The following is a 21542-nucleotide window of genomic DNA, read 5'->3' on the forward strand; positions in this document are numbered from 1 at the left end:
GACATACCCAGCCGATTACAGTACTTGCGCGCTCTTCTTGCGGAAGTAATAACTAGAAATGCACTCTATCGAGATGCCAACGTTCACCACAAGTAGGCCATACATGGCCTACTTGTGCGCAAGCAGAGCGCGGAACTATACTGCCGACTTCTACAAACTTGAAACTATATCTTACATCAACATCAACAATCAATAAGTGACCACCATTTTTTACCACAACACACACACATACATATGTATGTGTAGGCTAACTTTTACCCACACAACAACATTGAACATACTCATAGCCTATCTTAATTACGTCACCCGGTCACCACCAACAGCCAATTAGGGACGGGCCTACATAATGATGTATATTTTGATAGCTTATGCTTCTCAACATATGTCATAATTGTACACATAATAACACTTCGGCCTATAGGAGGTCACATGCAGGGAAGCCTGAGTGAAGAGGCCATCTAGGATAGCAAGTCACTAAATAAGTGTAGGGACACTTTAAGATAGTCAACTTGCAACAGCTGAGTTCATCCTGCTATATAGTGGACATTGTGAGGTTATATCACTCAAGAATGCTTTCAAAATAGACCTGTTTACTGAGGCAACAGAGCCTTAAGGGTCAACACACACACACACACACACACACACACACACACACACACACACACACACACACACACACACACACACACACACAACACAGGGACAAGGTGACACCCACAGGTTAGAGATGTATAAATCAGTTAGAACTGAGAGTGAGAGACAGCAGAGAGAGACGAGGGGGAACCTCCTAGGCGCTCTGCCTGTTACGAAAAGGCCTCAATATGCTGTAACCATGTGGAACGAATGCTTGTAACCACCTGTAACTGATACTGATTGCTGACCAATAAATGGAAAGAAGGAAATGTGCCTGTTTGGACCTCCTATTCATTTCAACAGCAACTTCAACAAAGGAATTAATAGGTAAATTAATCCACAGAGCCCTGTAAGAAAAGACACATCAATACTATAGGCAAGCTCGGAAATATAGCGCACTGAGCTCACTGCGCAATGCAAACGCATTTCCGAACGCACCCCATACATATATGGGGTGTTAATACATATATGGGGTTTTAATAATACATATATGGGGTTTTAATAATACATATATGGGGTGTTAATACATAATACATAGCCTATATATGGGGTATTAATACCATAAATACGCCAGCCGACCACAGTAGCCTATAATCTAACCTATAATAATGATTATAATAATGGTGATTGATTATTATTAATTACCGGTAATACAATCTATTAAAAAAAATTAACACTTCATTCTCATTTGTATTGTTTGTAATTAATTGTGTCTATGATGACGCGGCCTATATATAGTTATAAGTGTGATGCAATGCTGAAAGCAGCCTGTCATTGTGACTACTGTGAGGCCAGTGCTTTATAAAGAGGACACAACAGTCACGCATTACTGGTTACTGGTTACTGGTTACAGTTGCATGGTGTTGCCAGTGTGTTACGTCACGTGCATGGGGGGGGGAGGGATCTTTTTTTGTCTCGGCCAATCAGAGGCGGAGAGGTCTATGAGGACCCTCCCGCAGGACCCGCACGCACGCACAGCTGTCCTTTTGAATGCACACATGTAATAATAATTATAAAAATATAAAACAAAAAATGCTGTTATTATTTCTCAACACCGAAATGACGCATTGTACTAAAACGAAAAATACGTCACAAAAGTCAACGGTATAAAATCAATGCGCAAACAACTGAAACAGTGGAGTATTTTTCATCGGGCACGCGGAATGGAAGGTTCTCGCGTCTTTACCCTCTCGTGACATTTCCGTGGCTGCTTGCCTTACTTAGCTTCAGAAGCTCTTCTCAATAACACACAACAGACACAGAGTCCGGCTGAATGAAGTGGAGGAGAAATAAAAACGTTTCAAAACAACCGTCCGTAACAAGTGAGGTGGCGGCGGTGTCAGCGGGTCGGCGGCGGGCAGCAGCGGGGGAATGTCTCTCATGATGGGGCTCCTCTCGGCGGCCGCTCGGCTGCAGGCGGCGGGCAGGGTGAGGATAGCGACGGCGGCGGCGGCACGATGCTGCTTCACGGCCGCCAGATGCAGCTCCGTGCCCGGCTATGGCGGCTGCGCCACCACGGTACGTACGTTGACGTTGTTGACATGTGTAAAAGGCTTGTTTCTTTCTCCGCAACTGCAGGCAGTGTGGGTGTTCAAGCTGTCTGTGCAGCCCGAAAGAGACGTTGTTGTGGACTCACACATTCGTGTGATTGTTGTTGTTGGTTTAAGTTAAGAGTTCCTCACTGTCATGAGTGGAGAAGTTAGCTTCCTGGGCTAACGTGGACTGGCCCAGTTAGGTTGACCTATAGTATACTGACCAGACCAGATATGTCCCCCTTTGCGTGGGACAGTCCCTAATTTCCGATACTTTCCAGGCGTCCCACACAGTGAGGGCCTGGCTGTAAACAAGTTCTTGAGCTTAGTCCAGTTACCCTGGGTAAACATAGTACCTTTCCTTTCCTTTCCTTACCCTGCTGGCCTGTCTGTCCCACATTGTGACTGACAGACGGGCATCAGTGTTCAAATGCCCTAATCGTTATAGTCTCCTAATAGTTGGCTTTCTGTTGCAAAGCTCTCTCATTCTCTCTTTGGCGTTTAAGCCCGTTATAATAGCCTGACATGATAAATATCAATATACAGCACCAATACGTCGGCCATTATGGGCCATATAATACCACCCATGGATGAAATTAGCATTTAAAACGATGTGAGACACCAGAGCGGGTTAATAACAAAATGATAGGCAGTATTTAGGCCTATGGTCGAATATGACAATCAAGTCATTTAAAGGTATATTCAGTGATTTCACTTAATTAAAATATCACTTCTGTTTTGTTTTGTTGTTATAATCCTCCCTACTACTACTAGTAGTAGTAGTAGTAGTAGTAGTAGTAGTAGTAGTAGTAGTAGTAGTAGTAGTAGTGTGCTGACCACATAAGAAGTTCCTCCCTGTCCTCAGTTAACCCTGGCTGTAAACAGCAGGGCCTGGCTGTAAACAAGTTATTGAGCTTAGTCCAGTTACCCTGGGTAAACATAGTACCCTTCCTTTCCTTTCCCCTGGGGGTAAAAAAAAACAGGTTTCGTTTTTGGCTAGGTGGCCCAGCCTTCATCCAATCAGGATATAGAAGGCCCTTCCGGAAGGCCCTTCTGCCAATCATGATCGAGCGGGGGTGGGACTTGGTCTGTGTGCTGTTGGCCTGTCGCGTGCCCCCCCACTGTAGAACGTGCATGTGCACATCTTGTTAAGGCCTCTACATAGTCCGATTTGTTCCTTGCGTTGGGGAGTCAAACGGACACACAAAACGCAAGCTTATTTTATATATATATATAATATGTATCGTCACTGCGTCGCTTGCGTCGTTTACATCGGTCTATTATAGTTTGCAAAGCAGTGCTTCGAACGCTGATGTCATGTTGTCCTGTTTAACTTCCAATGGTGATATATCCAATGCCGATCGTGTTTTACGTTTACAACTCAATGGGTCGGCGGAAGTGTTGTCCTCTTACAAGAGCGGTCGAGCAGAGGGAGGAAAAAAGCCTTCTTGCTCTCTGCTGCCTCCAGGTGGGCAGGGTGTCCTCGACGCAAGGTACGCAACGCGAGCAATATGGTTGCGTATAGCCTCGGGATCAGGTCTCAACCCGACGGAACGAGACGGATCACGTAAGGGAGTAATGTCTCTCACCCTGCGTTGCGTATGCAATGCATGTGTGCACATGCACGTTCTACAGTGGGGGGACACGCAACAGGCCAACAGCACACACACCAAGTCCCACTCCTTTAAAACCCATTCTGGGCGGGAACCCCTTTTGGTGTTAGCATTATGTTATGCTTTAGCTATTGAAAAATAGCAGATCTACAAGCTCGTAGCGCGCCACCGAGTGGCGCGCTACGAGCTTGTAGGTCTGCTATTTTTACTACGACTGACATAAAAACATAGCTTTTCCAGAAAACTGTCAGGATGTAGAAGACATTTTTAGAATCTGATCTCAGGTCAGAATGGGTTCATCGAGCTAATACGTCTGATCTCCCACGTGGGACACCAGCTGGGTTTGAATAGGAAAAAATACATTCATATTTCAGGTTTCTGTTTTTGAGTGGTGCAACCACTCCAAGGAACAGCAATGTCCGTGTTCACCTATGTGACGTTAATGAGCACCAGTATGAGGAGTACCAGTAGGGGCACAGAAACGGAGAGAGAGAGAGAGAGAGAGAGACAGTGCTGCACTGTTGCCTGCTAATGAGAGAGAGAGTAGCCTGGGCACCATTTAATTTCGGTATATGATCCGGGCTGGAGCCGGATGATATGCTTACGTCATGTTGTAGGCAATGGTTTGCCTACAACAAACAGGAAGCTGTTTGTTGCTTCCTGTTTCATTAAAAGCAATAAAAGCTCTCGTAAGCGAGAGCTTTTATTGAGAGGGAAAAGGAAGTCGCCGCCTGTTCATCCTGTCTGGCGACTACAAAACAATACTACAACATGACGTAACCACATCATCCGGCCACCAGCCCGGATCATACAGACTTTTGAAACAGAGACCAGGCTTTCCTCCGAGGCGGTGGAAAGCCTGGTGAGGCGACTCGGTTCTAGGCCTTTTGAGGCCCTAGGCAACATATTATGCAGAGGCCCCCCCCCCTCCTGCTTTGCCACGCCGGATAAAAATTGTAAATTTGCCATGAAAATGCTTCAATCTGGTGCACTTTGAGATCAAAATTAAGAAGCTAGGTGGGGGCCACATGTGGCCAGTAGCCCATGTAAGGGATACATGAAAAAAAAAAAATCTTCTCCCTGTGACGAGGCCCCCTCAGTGGTTGAGGCCCTAGGCGACCGCCTAGTTCGCCTATGCCTAGAACCGGCCCTGAGTGGTCCTACCCCCCCCAAATCCCAAATGTTTGTAAACAAATCCCAAATGTTTATAAACAAATCCCAAAATGTTTATGAACAAATCACAAATGTTTATAAACAAATCACAAATGTTTATAAACAAATACCAAAATGTTTATAAACAAATCCCATGAGACTTGGTCCTACCCCCCCGACCATGAGACTTACTACAGGTCAACTGGAAGTGGTCCTACCCCCCCCATGAGACTTACAAATCCCAAATGTTTATAAACAAATCCCAAATGTTTGTAAACAAATCCCAAATGTTTATAAACAAATCCCAAAATGTTTATAAACAAATCACAAATGTTTATAAACAAATCACAAATGTTTATAAACAAATCACAAATGTTTATAAACAAATACCAAAATGTTTATAAACAAATCCCAAATCCCATGAGACTTGGTCCTACCCCCCCAACCATGAGACTTACAGGTCAACTGGTAGTGGTCCTACCCAGGCGAGGTTAGAGAGAGAGAGAGGAGGGGGAAGGGGGGGGGGGGGGGGGAGGGGAGTTGCACCACTCAGTTCACACGGGTGTGATTTTTTGTTCCACATAAAGTGTGAAAGGAAATAATCTAATTGTGGATTCATGATGTTCTTTTTCAGAATGTGTCTCTCACCCCATCGGAGTTGTTGTCCTACTGCCAGGGACGCTACTCGGCTCCAGGGAGATTTTATTCCAGCGAGGCACCAAAAGGTACAGTATAGGGTCACGATTACACATTTGACGATTAATGTTCACACAAATAAATTGTGATTCATGATTTAATTAACATTGGAAGGTTATATTACAATTTGTATTTCTGTTTGTCTTTTTAGGCTTCGTAATCACAAATTGCACAGGGCAGATATGACACATATACGGTGATAAGAAATCACTGACGCATTTAATCATTTTTGATATTTTTGAGTGGTGCAACAACTCCTATAGACAGCTATGTGTGTACTTGGGTCTGTCTGTCCAAGCACGGGAATAGCGTTATAGCTTTTTTTCACCACCAAGTGTCGCCTAACACACAGACACACAATTCAATTCAATTCAAAGGGCTTTATTGGCATGAGAAAACATACGTTTACATTGCCAAAGCAGAAAGAACAATACAACAATACAGCAATACAATCAAAACAAAAATGATGTACATTTGAAGGTCAGAATCTTCAATAGATCAAATTCTATGTACCAAGGTCACTCAATGCAGACACACACAGGCCAGGGAGGAGGGCTTGTACAGTACAGTACAGAACAGTACAGTACAGTACAGTAATATTGTGATAATATTGTGTATCGTGACGCTGCTTGAAGAAATATCATGATATTATATTTTTATATATCACCCCACCTTTACTTGCAATCCGCAGATGAAAAAAAGTCGAGCGGGGGAGGAGGGAGGTCCGGTGGAGGGAAACGAGGAGGTAAAGAGTGGTGGAGCCGCATGCAGAAGGTACAGTAATGTCAACCCGTCCATCTCATCAGAACACCAACATAACTCGTATGTAGATCGACTGCTTTTTGTGTGTGTTACACCAGTATTACTTATGTAGTTGTGTTCACGCACGCACACACGCACGCATCAGGGCTGGACTGGGACAAAAACACGGCCCGGTCATTTTCGCGTGAATTTGGCCCAGACCACAACCAGCGTGCAGATACCGTAGCAGAAACTCTACCGCCCGCTCTGTCGAGGCACACACAAACAAACAAGCCCTAATAATACCACCACTTTTACAGAACAACATGAATGATACAAACCAACAGACAAACTACACAACCCTTTGTAGAGGGTTTATTTGTCACTCACTGATATACAGGTACAGTGACATTATCATGATGGCACTGGCAGAATGCCCTGCCGCCTATAGAGCGTCGCAGGCCCCTTTCAGAACAACGAGTGGCCCAGGAAATGATTATCCATTCATTTCCCCTAAAGTATTTATTTAAAGACGGTTACGCCACGGACAAAGCCAACTCGGATCGTGACAAATCATGACAATGAACACAATGTTTTGGGTCAATCAAATAATTTATGAGAAGAAAAACAACAAAAAGTGTTGTAACCGGTTTTTTCTACTTTCTAATTATTTGTTTGGCCCAAAACATTGTGTTTATTGTCATGATTTGTCACGACAAGAGTAGGCTTTGTCCGCGGCGTAAACGTCTTTAAATAAATACTTTCTGAAAAGTCTATGAGGAAAATGAACGGGGATTTATTTTCCGGGTCTCTCGAGGGGGCGGGACTGTGACGCTCTATTGGCCTGCCTGCTTGTCTTACGGTCGCGGCCCACCGGGAATATGCCCGGTATGACCTGTGGCCAGTCCAGCCCTGGCATGCATACATTGTATCACCTACAGTAAGGCAGTGATCACAGTGAGATGGGTCGCTAGTTACGTTTCCAAGTCCGCTTATTATCTCTCTCCCGGTGTGCAGGGTGACTTCCCGTGGGATGAGAAGGATTTCCGGTACCTGGCCATCTGCGCGGCGGGAATCTCGTCGGCCTTCCTCTACGTCTACTTCCGAGACACGGGCCGGGAGATCACCTGGAAGGACTTTGTGCATCGCTTCCTGGGCAGAGGCATGGTGAGAACCAATGACTGGGGTTATTATGGGCAGAGGCATGGTGAGAACCAATGACTGGGGTTATTATGGGCAGAGGCATGGTGAGAACCGATGACTGGGGTTATTATGGGCAGAGGCATGGTGAGAACCAATGACTGGGGTTATTATGGGCAGAGGCATGGTGAGAACCAATGACTGGGGTTATTATGGGCAGAGGCATGGTGAGAACCAATGACTGGGGTTATTATGGGCAGAGGCATGGTGAGAACCAATGACTGGGGTTATTATGGGCAGAGGCATGGTGAGAACCAATGACTGGGGTTATTATGGGCAGAGGCATGGTGAGAACCAATGACTGGGGTTATTATGGGCAGAGGCATGGTGAGAACCAATGACTGGGGTTATAACTTATTATGGGCAGAGGCATGGTGAGAACCAATGACGGGTTATTATGGGCAGAGGCATGGTGAGAACCAATGACTGGGGTTATTATGGGCAGAGGCATGGTGAGAACCAATGACTGGGGTTATTATGGGCAGAGGCATGGTGAGAACCAATGACTGGGGTTATTATGGGCAGAGGCATGGTGAGAACCAATGACTGGGGTTATTATGGGCAGAGGCATGGTGAGAACCAATAACTGGGGTTATTATGGCCTGTGGGGACGGTGTAGCGGTCCAGGCACCCTGGGCTGGTAATCTTAGCATGACAGTGTGTCGCCGGGTTCGAGTCCCGATCCCGACGAACTTTACCGTGTGTCTTCGGTAGGCAGACATGAAATAGCATAATTAGACAAATGTTTCAGTAAATGCTAAATAATCATTTTAATAAATAAATAACATATACACATATAATTGTGTTAAAACTAGTACTAAATGCTGTGAGCACAGGTTGTTGTGCTGTTTCAACAACCTTCATATAAAAATAAAATGACGTGACATTGTCGGCTCTACAGAGCCGAACCGACTTTTATTATTTATTCTAAAATAGGAGTATGAATCGCGCCTAAGTATGTCTCATAGTAGCTACGGTATATATTTGCTAAGTGTGTTGTTATTGTGTGTGTTTTTTTCTCTCTGTCATGCCGTGTTTTTACTAGGTTGACCGCTTGGAGGTCGTCAACAAACAGTTTGTACGAGTCATTCTGATGCCAGGAGCCGACGCAGCCGACGGGGTAATAATAAGCATAATAATAATAATAATTATTATTATGAATTGCATTTTTATAGCGCTTTTCCAAGTGCTCAAAGCGCTTTACAATACAATGGTTCATTCGTTCATACGTTAATTGGGAGGTGAAGTGGCGAACAGTCGACGCCAGCGTCCTCACTTCCCACATGGGGTGTGTGTGTAGATGCATGATTGACAATTATTTAAAGTATAGCATTTTCTCACAAATACACTATAATGTGAATACTTTGGACACGCCGGGCCCGACTCACTAATTCACTGTTTACACCCATATTTTGGATGTAAAGGAATTTCCCAAACTTCCCACGTTTAGTAGTCTGATTCAGTAATCTGTTTTTTTGTCTGTGAATGTTGCGGAGGGACGCTCTTTCACAGGTCTGCTCGCATGCAGTGTTGTTTTCGTCGACTAAAACTAAGACGATAAAATGTTCGTCGACTACCTTTTTTCCACTGACGAAAACTAAATGGAAACTAAATAAAAACGAAGCTACCCGTATGGTGACTAAGACTAAATGTATTGACAATTTCATCAACAGATAAAAACTAGACTAAAATGTTAGGAAGGGGTCTAGTGGACAAGAGATCCACTATAAGTCATTTTACACTTGTGTTGCATGCTGAATATAGCAGATCTACAAGCCCACAACGCGTCGCAGCGAGACATGGCTTGTAGGTCGGCTATTTTCAGCAAGTGTAAAATCAGTCATTACGACGGCATCAAGGCCTGACATATCTATCCATGCCGGGCGGGAACCCCTTTTGGTGTTAGCATTATGTAATGGTTTAGCTATGGAAAAATAGCAGACCTACAAGCTCATACGAGCTTGTAGGTCTGCTATTTTGGAAAAATCGTGAAAAGTGAAATGAAAGTGTTTGAGAACGACTCGCATAGAAACATAGCTGTAGGAGCCAAATAATGCTTATCTACAGTAATTGTCACTTGGTTGGTGATGGGTGTGGGCACCGCATTGACGTTCCGTTATAGGTCTCTGTGGGTGGCCCCTGGTAGTCAACAAATACGGGTGTCGGCACCAGCTCACGCCTAAGGCTGTTTGAACTTGGAGGCAGGGTGAGCTGGGAGGATGCACTTTGTTGACCGCACATATACTTTGTTAGTTTGATTCATTCACGTTTTGCTTGCTCACTGTTTTGATTGTTATTTATTAGATTCTTTGCACATATTTATTGCATATATATATATATATATATATATATATATATATATATATATATATATATATATATATATATATTTATTTATTGTATTGTAGTATTTGGTTCACTGAACTATATAAACATTGAACTTTGAGCTTGTTTGGATATGAATCATTTTATCATTGTTTTATCGCGCGTCATTACAGTTTGTTTTAGCTCCCAGGTTTAGCCTGCCGGCATGAGTAATTTATTGGTAATTATTATCAGCCACAACATTAGCTTTTTCAAGAAAACAGTCAGGATGTAGAAGACATTTGTAGAATCTGATCTCAGGTCAGAATGGATTAAACAACGTGCGTGTGTACCAATGCCCCCCCCCCCCCCCACAGAGCTACGTGTGGTTCAACATAGGGAGCGTGGACACCTTCGAGCGGAACCTGGAGGCGGCCCACATGGAGCTGGGCCTGGAGCCGTCTCACAGAGCAGCGGTGGTGTACAGCAACGAAGGAGATGGGTGTGTACTCTCTCTCTCTCTCTCTCTTCTGTCGAACCCGTTCTGAGATCAGATTCTAAAAATGTCTTCTACATCCTGGCAGTTTTCTGAAAAAGCTATGTTTCTGTGTCAGTCGTTCTTCGAAAACAATGGCAGACCTACAAGCTCGTAGTAGGAGCTTGAGCTTTGACATGCAAATGTTTTGAGAACCACGTTTTTTTCGGAAAAATGTCAGGATTTAGAAGACATTTGTGACTAAATTTGACTGAGGCACTGCCACATGTTTTTTCATGTCATATGAAAGCAGGGAATCATAGCTTCAAATGGACATATTGGTTGTTCAGTTTGACCCCCCCAGTTTTGGAGGCTTATAGAGTAATGTCTTGCAGACAAACAGCGAGTTGAGAAAACAGGCTTGAAAGGTTCACTTCTGTGTGTCTCTAACATTACACCTAGCTACATGTTTGGGCATTTATTTCATATGTACATTTCTTCTGTGGTCTCTAACATTACACCTAGCTACATGTTTGGGCATTTATTTCATATTTACATGTCGATTTCAGCTCTGACACTTATTTCAGACATGTGCTAGTATGTGAAGAGTCTGCCTGTGCTATGAACTCATTTTGAAGAAAAAAAAGTTAATGTAATTTGCGCGATGGCAGTCTCTCAGTCAAATCTGGTCAAATTTGTAGAATCGACCTCGGGTCAAAATGGGATGATAAATAATGCGTTGCTGCATGGATAATCTTAGTGCTGTCAATCATCGTTCACTCCTCTTTGTGTTCACAGTTCATTTCTGAAGAGCATCATCCCCACCTTGCTGGGGATTGGCCTGCTGCTCTTCTTCCTGCGCTGGGGACCAATGGGACGGGGCGCCGGCGGGGGGAAGGGCGGGCCCTTCAGCATGAGCGAGTCCACGGCCAAGATGATGAAGGACAACATCGACATCAAGTTCAAGGACGTGGCCGGCTGCGAGGAGGCCAAGCTGGAGATCCTGGAGTTCGTCAACTTCCTGAAGAACCCCAAGCAGTACCAGGACCTGGGGGCGAAGATCCCAAAGGTAAGAACCCCAAGCAGTACCAGGACCTGGGAGCTAAGATCCCAAAGGTAACTCATAGCTTAACCTCATGGCTTTCAGAGTAAAAGCGCTGAGACAACCCCGGCCACCCAGAGCTCCTATTTTGAAGCACTCCTACTGATAGTATAAGGACAGGCACACAGTCAGAAACACACACTCAGAGATTCTGTGCATTTATAGCAGATAGAGCCGTGCCATGCAAACGGCATTGTAAATATGGACATTAGTGCGTAAAGAGTCAAAGTGCAGAAACGAGGAGTAGGTGTCTGTGTTTGTGTGTTAATGTCTAGGCTTGGGGAGAGATATATTAACTCATATCTTTGCTTCTGACGGTCCCTGGCTGGAAGGAACAACATATTTTCAGATGGGGGTCGGCCGCCAATTATTACATTATCATTCTTGGTGTCCTTGACATGAAATGGTTTGAGAACCATTGACATTTTCAGAAAACTGTCATGATTTAGCAGATATTTGTAGAATCGGCTACTCAAACCTTAATGTGGTGTTTGTCCTGCACCTGGTCACTAATGGGTGTGCACAACCTTACATGTTCTGTCTGTCCGTGCCCACAGGGAGCGGTGCTGTCCGGACCACCCGGCACGGGGAAGACCCTGCTGGCCAAGGCCACGGCGGGCGAGGCCAACGTCCCGTTCATCACCGTCAACGGCTCCGAGTTCCTGGAGATGTTCGTCGGCGTCGGGCCGGCCAGGGTGAGTTCCTCCTGGAGACGGTGGTGGTGGTGGGACCCCTAGTGGTGGTTTTGGGCAGCACATTTAGATTTTAGTTTTAGTTATAGAGCACCGAAGTCTGACGTCACTTTCAGTAGAGGGCGGCGTCAGTCCCCAGGTTCATGTATTTGTTTAGTTGCATTGAAATCGCCATAGGAGGATTTTTAGATTGCTTCATATAAGAACTGTGTTTGAAAAGTAAACATGTCATCCCGGCCGCTTCACTCACATGGATATGAAGAATCAACTGACTGAGAGAGAACGCTAATGTTACTGCTGCTGAAGTAGTTACATATTCGCTAGAAGCAGACTGTATCATATATGAGTGACTGACTGTCGCAAACGATACAGAGACACCTCCCTGACAATAAGGCAGAGACAGCTTGTTTATTTTTGGACCACAACGCTTATAGTAGACGATATTAAGATCACCCCATGTTATTCTCCATAGAGAAATTACTTCCGCGAACCAGGGGAATCGAAGGGGTGAGCGAGTTACGTCAGGACTTCGGTGCTCTATAGTCTCTTGAATAATAATAATAATAATAATAAACTTTATTTGTATAGCACCTTTCATACATAAATGCAGCTCAAAGTGCTTCACAGGGCAGGACACAAAAATAGAATACAATAAAACACAAGTAGTTAAAATGATAGAACAATGGCAAAGAACAAAATGGAATATAAGAACATAAAATAAATCAAAACAAATAAAAATACCACGTGCAGCAAATCAGTCAGGACAGGGTATAGGAACGTGCATATTAAAACAATTAAAAGCCATAGTGAAGAGGTGAGTCTTGAGTTGAGATAATAATAGAAAATGTCTACAGAGGGTGCGTGTCTGAGCTGGAATGGTAGTTTATTCCAGGCTGTTGGGCCGTAGAAGCAAAAGGCTGCCTCACCATATTATTTTGTGAATAGTTTTCTTCATTTAGTTTTAGTTACATTTTAGTCAACTAAATATCATAAGATTTTAGTCTAGTTAGTCTTGATTTAGTCGAACAAAATGTATTTTGGCGGGCCTTGATGCCGTCGTCGTAATGACTGATTGTATACTTGCTAAAAATAGCAGATCTACAAGCTCTGCAAGAAAGCCTATGGCAGATATGACCCTGCAAATAATCGGAGATCGGATATCGGTCATAATTTCATGATCGGGCACCCCAAATTTATTTATTTACCGTCACCTGAGTGGAGAACATTGTAACTTTATTATTAGTTTATTACTATTATGATTGTGATTTTTCCTCTTTCTCCTTCCATTAACCGTCCCATCCCCTATAAGGTCAGGGACATGTTCGCCATGGCGAGGAAGAACGCCCCGTGCATCCTCTTCATCGACGAGATCGACGCGGTGGGACGGAAGAGAGGCGGCGGGAACTTTGGAGGTCAAAGTGAACAGGAGAACACTCTGAACCAGCTGCTGGTGGAGATGGACGGTGAGTTGTTGTTTTTGGCAGCAAATTTTTATTTTAGTCTTAGGGCCGATTCATACTCCTATTTTAGAGCCGAATAAAAGTCGGTTCGGCGCTGTAGAGCCTACAATGTGACGTCATTTGAGGTTCGGGGGGGTACCGTACGTCCGTACCAACATTTTTTGACGAGCCGAAATCATTTCCGCACTACAGCGGTAAAATAGGAGTATGAATCGGCCCTTAGTCGTGGTCTCTACATTTTAGTCACCTGGAATGTTTTAGTGTTAGTCTAGTTTTAGTCGACTAAATCTAAGTTCCTGTGGGTCTGGAACTTAAAATGTTGAGCAGTAACTAACTGTCCCGAGGTTGTTTTGCAGGGTTTAATACGGTCACTAATGTGGTGGTGCTGGCTGGAACCAACAGGCCCGACATCTTGGATCCCGCGCTCATGAGACCGGGGCGCTTCGACCGGCAAATCTTCATAGGTAGATATACCCTTCCTCCTCCTCCATGTTAAAACATTCTAAAAACACATCTTCATTTGGCTTTTTTGAATCCAAGGCCACTCAAATAAACTGTTAAAAGGAAACGACTCCATGCGAACTATAAAAGTTTTTTTTTGTGGGGATAATATCTAATATAATATGAAACATCCACAATCTGCTGACGTTGTTCTCTCTTCCAGGTCCTCCTGACATCAAGGGCCGAGCCTCCATCTTCAAAGTCCATCTGCGACCAATCAAAATCCACCCCGACATGGACAGGGACGCGCTCGCCCGCAAGATGGCCGCCGCTACGCCGGGGTTCACGGGTAAGGCGAGCCAACAGAAAAAAATCATGGCACTCTGTTAATAACCTATTCAATCAATCAACTTTATTTGCTATTTAAACGGATGCATAGGAGTTCTTAGAACATCCTATCCTTGACGACTGTCTTTGGTAACATTAATTCTCCGATGTGTTTCTCCAACGCCAGGCGCCGACATCGCCAACGTGTGCAACGAGGCGGCGCTCATCGCCGCCAGACACCTCAACACGTCCGTCAGCGGCAAGCACTTTGAGCAGGCCATCGACAGGGTCATCGGAGGTCAGTGCAATGTTACCTCTATACTGTTGTTTAAACTACAAAACTACACTTTGAGCAGGCCATCGACCGGGTCATCGGAGGTCAGTGCAATGTTACCTCTATACTGTTGTTTAAACTACAAAACTACACTTTGAGCAGGCCATCGACCGGGTCATCGGAGGTCACTGCAATGTTACCTCTATACTGTTGTTTAAACTACAAAACTACAAAACTACACTTTGAGCAGGCCATCGACAGGGTCATCGGAGGTCAGTGCAATATTACCTATACTGTTGTTTACTTCATCCACTAAAACTGTGACAAAACTACACTATGATGACTAAAAACTGAGACTAAATATATTGACAGTTTTTCGTCAACAAATAAAACTAGACTACAATGTTAGGGGTCATTTAGCGAGGGACTAGAGGAGAAGAGATTCAGTAGAAGTCATTTCATGCTTGGTTGCATGCTGAAAATAGGCCGATCTACAAGCTCACTCTGAGCTTGTAGATGTGCTATTTTCAGCATGCACCCGAGTCTAAAACCAGCCATTCCGACGCCATCGAGGGCTGCCAAAATACATTTTAGTCAACTAAATCTACAGGTGATTTTCTAAGGGCTCATTCATACTCCTATTTTACCGCTGTTTCGGCGCTGTAGTGCCGAAATGATTTCGGCTCGTCAGAATGACGTCACATTGTAGGCTCTACAGAGACAAATGACGTCACATTGTAGGCTCTACAGCGCCGAACCGACTTTTATTCGGCTCTAAAATAGGAGTATGAATCAGCCCTTACTCTTGTCTTTTCTAAATCTTATATTTAGTTGACTAAAACCTACCTAGGCTAACACTGAAACGGTTGACTAAAATGTGAATAAAACAAAATGAAAATGCATTAAAAAAGACTACATCAGAATGTTCTTTCAAAATCAACACTACTTTATATTTAGATCTCACAACACATCGCAGTGTGACGCGCGTGAGCTTGAATATCTGCTATTAGTGTTGCAGGTGTGCCTTAGTTCACATTTGGACAAACGTTTTGGACCGTTCATAACAGCAGCCACAATATCTACTGTATTCTTTTCTCTCGGTTTATTCAGTGACATTTATATTACTCCTGCAAAAAAAAAGAAAAAAGGTTGAGATCTCTACATAAATACATCTCATTTCTTAATTTGAGCAGTAACGGTGCTGCACTAGTTGGCAATTCATTTTAGTAACACTTATGTTTTTTGCTACAAGAGCAGTCGAGCACTTTGATGTTGGGTCTGTTTAAAGCCACAGTAGTTGTCTCCAGGTGCCACATTTTTAATTAAGCAATATTACACAAGAGGGGGTGGTATTTTCACCTCTGCGTTCCTTTCTGAACTCGCCCTGCGGGTTCCTTCCTGCAACATCGCAGGCATGCATTAATGACGTTAAACCACCCCCTCGAGTGTAATAATATATATATTTTTTTAATGACAGATGTCGTCACTACGACCACAAATGTACCAAGAAACTAGCTAGCCTAGCCACCGAGTTTGCTGCGCTCTGGGAAAACAGAGCAGCTGAATTCTTTGTTTTGATTAGGTGTGGAGTGGCGCTAGAAGGCTTAGAAGGCTGTTTTTCAACCAATCAGATTGCTTTCTCGAAACGACCTGTTGTATAATGTAGTAATGTTCAGCAACTACAGACTAAAAGACAATACATATTTTCATGGAACAAATGAGAATCTCAATTCTTGTGGAGGAAAAAATGGAGATTCACATTTGAGCAAGAAGAATCCAGAATCGTGCAGCACTAATAATATTAAGAAGAATCCAGAATCGTGCAGCACTAATATTAATATTCCTGGTTGCTCTTCAGGTCTAGAGAAGAAGACGCAGGTTCTCCAGCCCAACGAGAAGAAGACCGTAGCGTACCATGAAGCTGGCCACGCCATCGTGGGCTGGTTTCTGGAGCATGCTGACCCTCTGCTTAAGGTACACCTGGTTCTACAAAGAATCCTGACAGTTTTGACCTGGTTTCTGGAGCATGCTGACCTGCTGCTTAAGGTACACCTGGTTCTACAAAGAATCCTGACAGTTTTGCCATTTTTTCTGGAGCATGCTAACCTGCTGCTTAAGGTACACCTGGTTCTACAAAGAATCCTGACAGTTTTGCCATTTTTTCTGGAGCATGCTAACCTGCTGCTTAAGGTACACCTGGTTCTACAAAGAATCCTGACAGTTTTGACCTGGTTTCTGGAGCATGCTGACCTGCTGCTTAAGGTACACCTGGTTCTACAAAGAATCCTGACAGTTTTGACCTGGTTTCTGGAGCATGCTGACCTGCTGCTTAAGGTACACCTGGTTCTACAAAGAATCCTGACAGTTTTGACCTGGTTTCTGGAGCATGCTGACCTGCTGCTTAAGGTACACCTGGTTCTACAAAGAATCCTGACAATGTTGTGAGAAAGAAACCTATGTTTCCATTTCAAGGACACCCAGAATTAGCTGTACCTTGCCACGGACACCCCCCCCCCCCCCCCCCCCCTGTTTAGAAGTGGTTAAAAGCTAAGATTCGTTCCACATTTTAAAAGTGGTTAAAAGCTAAGGTGACACAGGTTCGTTCCAGATCTTAATGGGATAATGTTCCAGACAGTGTCACATCTCTTGCCTTTACCTGCTATCACAGTGACATTTATGTATAGTACAGTACTTCTTCTGGCCACCAGATGGGGCACTTTCCTAACATTCTGTGTGGTTTGATAACCATGTCTGAAATGACACATACTAAGGTATGTTGAGCAATAGCCTACCGATTGGTATTTAGCATGCCATGTGCTATGTGATTTGATTGATTGAAGTGTGTATTAACAGATTGGAGAATTACAGTACATTTCAAGCACAACTCGATACAAAGACTGTTAACTGTGTTCAATTCATCATAACATTTAGAGACGTACATGTACGTAGTTTTTTTGTTGTTGATTGAAACCTTTATTTCAGGGGAATCCAATTGACGCCCTGTATACAAAGAACAATTACAGCAATGATTGTACATGCATGACAAACACACAAAAGGATATGATACAAAAACACACATACACCAGAAAACAGAAACGGAATCAGAATCTTAAAAACACATATTACAAAAAGCAGGTGCATACGCCTTCTTCTAGTGTGAGGTCAGTTAAAAATCTTTTAAAAATATCATATGAAACAAGGACATGGCACATAGTTGGCACCTGCCGTAGCCTAGCCTATAGGGGTCGTCCGAATATGATCGTAGATGGCACGCAGGGAAGAATTAACATCCCTATTCTTTGTGTGCGCTGCAGGTGTCCATCATCCCGCGGGGCAAAGGTCTGGGCTACGCCCAGTACCTCCCCAAAGAGCAGTACCTTTACACCAAGGAGCAGCTGTTTGACAGGATGTGCATGATGCTGGGGGGCCGCGTGGCCGAGGAGGTCTTCTTCGGGAAGATCACCACGGGGGCTCAGGACGACCTGAAGAAGATCACCCAGTCGGCCTACGCTCAGGTACCGCACGCCCATCCGTCACCACCCCCCCCCCCCCCCCTCGGGCCCGGATTAACCCATTCTGGGGGTCCGGAACCCCTTTTGGTGTTTTAACACTCATACCGCCATTGCCGAAGTCCTTTGTCAATTGAAGCCTAATTTTGATACTGACGCTTAACGCCATTGCCGAAGCCCTTCGGAAATTGCGCTTTTATAGTGCATTCGATCGAGCGACCCATAATGCTACTCACGTTAGCCGGTTAGCTAGCTGTGTTGTTGTCACAACACTGGATCGTCTCATCTTAGATCGCCGTCGCCATAATAATCCATTCTGTCCGTTTCTTTCAATCGCCTGTATCTCCTATTCCTTGTTTCCCAGATGGCATTTTTGGTCAAAACGACGTTTCTTTGACGGCACAGAGCCGAAGATGTGGAGCTTCCTGGAGCTCTCCAGTCTGGATTCATATTGTCAACAAGGCCGGCCCAGCTCCGTGTAGACTCCCAGTTTAGGTCTACCGCTAACTGACCGGAAATGGCGGCTTTTCAAAATAAGAGCTCAAATTAAAAAAAAAAATGCTGGCGTGAATTCAATAAATGCTAGCGGGGCAATGGCTTAATTAAGCATTATGTCCAAAGATCCAACCCTGCATCACCGCTAGGTTTCATTGTCCCTGTGGCGGTCGTGGGGGTCAACCTTCTGCTCTCGTGGTGGTTGGTTTCATTGTCCTTGTGCGGTCGTGGGTCAACCTTCTGCTCTCGTGGTGGTTGGTTTCATTGTCCTTGTGCGGTCGTGGGGGTCAACCTTCTGCTCTCGTGGTGGTTGGTTTCATTGTCCTTGTGCGGTCGTGGGGGTCAACCTTCTGCTCTCGTGGTGGTCTCCGCAGGTGGTGCAGTTCGGGATGAGCGACAAGGTGGGCCAGGTGTCGTTCGACCTGCCGCGGCAGGGCGAGGTGGTGATGGAGAAGCCCTACAGCGAGGCCACGGCCGAGATGATCGACCAGGAGGTCCGAGAGCTGGTGGACCGAGCCTACCGCCGGACCATGGAGCTGGTCCTGGAGAAGAAGGAGCTGGTGGACATGGTGAGAGAGAGGGGGAGAGGGAGGGGGGGGGGGGGGAGGGAGAGGGGAGGGAGGGAGGGAGAGAGAGAGAGGCCCGCCAGTGCCAGTCAGTCATGTGCGAGAGATTTATTCTCTCCCAATCTGCATTTCAATAATTCATTCTTGCATGTTGGACTTGTCGGCTATCCAGCCTTCATCAGTGTCAAAAGGCTGGATAGCCGAAACGTTTGTCTCCTGTCCAACATGCAAGAATGAATTATTGAAATGCAGTCTTGGTGTCGCGATTTATACGATATGATTTGAACGGGTAACGCACCTTCAGTCGGAGCGCGGCGGTCACCGTCTGTATTCTGAAAAGCCACCTCTTCAGACTCCATCTTGGCCTGTCTCCGCACTTTGCCGTAGCACTTGCCCTAGCCTCGACGACCTTACATGCCGTTTGCAAAGAGGCTCAACTTATGTAACTTTAGATGGCATTGTACTGTATGTAGACCTAGCACTCTATAGTATTATACTCTTTACTGTACAGATATTCCACTGTTAGACGGATGTTAGGTTCTTAGCTTGCTTCAATCTGATCCTTGCTGACCATGTCTATGTATTACCTTGTGTGTTGTTCTTGCTTACGTATGTCGCTCTGGCTTAAGAGCGTCTGCTAAAGGCCTACATTTTAACGCGTGGTTCCTCCTCCTCTGATACAGTGTTGTTTTTGGCAGCAACGTTTGATTTTAGTTTTAGTCATTAGTCTCTTCAATAGTTTTCATTCAGTTTCAGTCACATTTTAGTCACCTGGAATGTTTTAGTGTTAGTTTCGTTTTAGTCGACTAAATCTACGGTCGATTTAGTCGACTAAAATGTATTCTGGCGGGCGTTGATGCCGTCGCAATGACTGTTTTTACACTTGCTGAAAATCGCTGATCTACAAGCTCACAACGTGTCCCAGCGCGACGCGTTGTGAGCTTGTAGATCGGCTATTTTCAGCATGCAACCAAGTGTAAAACGAGTCTTGAGTGTAAAATAAGTCCCTTCCTATTAGATTTTAGTCTAGAAATCGTCAGTATATTTAGTCTTAGTTTTAGTCACCATAGCTTACCGGTAGTTTTCATTTAGTTTCCATTTAGTTTTCGTCACTGGAAAAAAGGTAGTCGACGAACATTTTTCGTCTTAGTTTTTTTTTTATATATATATTTTTTATCCCACGATTTTGTAACCCATTTTTCACCCCTGTGTCAATCATCTAATGTGATCCTGGGCTCTACACACCCTCCACCAACCTAGTCCCCATATATGGGGGACAAGGGGAGACCAACCTAGTCCCCATATATGGGGGACAAGGGGAGAGCAACGGACTTGAACTCATGCTTCCTTCATGCCTGAGTGTCCAAGTTGCTCCTTTACACCTGACAGGGGGGAGTTTCCCTGGTTGGACGTAGCGCGTGGAAGGAACACGTTATTCCAACCAGTTCCTTTCCCCTCCATCAGGCGCCCCGACTGGCCAGGGGGAGGCAGTTTAGAGACCAGGATTACTGCATGTTTTTTGTGAGGGTACCTACCCTAGGGGACACGGGGAGAACATGCAAACTCCACACAGAAAGGCCCTTTCGCCAACCCCCGCCTTCGGGTATGGGCACTGATGACTGATGTCGTCTTAGTTTTAGTCGACACAAAATCAACACTGCTCTGATCCATCCATCCATCTCAGGTGGGGAAGCGTCTCCTGGAGAGGGAGGTGTTGGACAAGGCGGACATGCTGGAGCTCCTGGGCCCGCGGCCCTTCGAGGAGAAGTCCACGTACGAGGACTTTGTGGAGGGCACGGGCAGCTTCGAGGAGGACACCAGCCTGCCCGAGGGCCTCAAAGACTGGAACCGGGAGAGGGAGGACTCTGCCCCGGCAGCACAGGAGAAACAGGCTGCGTAAAGGACAAAAAAACCCAGCCCCCATTCATACCTGAAATGACATGAATGCGTCTCATAATCCAGATTGACGTTTTGTTTTAGCTCGGTGTGACTCTCGACCTGCGAGGGACTGTGAAGTTGTGACGTGACAATTTAAGGACCTTTTTGTAATACCTAAACACCGTTGATGCATCGAAGGTAATCCACAAACATTGGGCCAAATTGTTACATTATATATTTAAAGGGGAATACCACTCATTTTCAACATTTTACTATGTCATTAATATACCTTAGAGCTGTTGTGTGGAAATAATAAAAAAGTTCCCCCATTCGGTGTTTCCTAGAACTGGAGGTATGTTAATGACATAGTAAAATGTTGAAAATGAGTGGAATGCCCCTTTTTTTAAATGGCAAAAGCTTATTAAAATAATAGCAGATATCTACAAGCTCAC

At 44.7% G+C, this 21542-nt stretch overlaps 1 protein-coding gene across 1 annotated transcript; it reads left to right on the forward strand.

Moving 5' to 3' along the window:
- The first annotated feature begins 1863 nt into the window (after positions 1 to 1863).
- afg3l1 (AFG3-like AAA ATPase 1) lies at positions 1864 to 21536 on the forward strand. Its single transcript, XM_080761077.1, has 16 exons — positions 1864 to 2151; positions 5565 to 5655; positions 6318 to 6400; positions 7385 to 7534; positions 8613 to 8687; positions 10249 to 10373; positions 11145 to 11415; positions 12006 to 12143; positions 13450 to 13603; positions 13957 to 14064; positions 14265 to 14390; positions 14556 to 14666; positions 16501 to 16616; positions 17957 to 18157; positions 19021 to 19215; positions 20897 to 21536. Exons 1-16 carry the CDS (start codon positions 2005 to 2007, stop codon positions 21110 to 21112), a joined length of 2307 nt encoding a protein of 768 aa, XP_080617203.1. The 5' UTR covers positions 1864 to 2004; the 3' UTR covers positions 21113 to 21536.
- Positions 21537 to 21542: the final 6 nt, after the last annotated feature.

Source organism: Protomyctophum bolini (assembly GCF_963924005.1).
Source record: "Protomyctophum bolini genome assembly, chromosome: 4".
NCBI classification, from domain to species: domain Eukaryota; kingdom Metazoa; phylum Chordata; class Actinopteri; order Myctophiformes; family Myctophidae; genus Protomyctophum; species Protomyctophum bolini.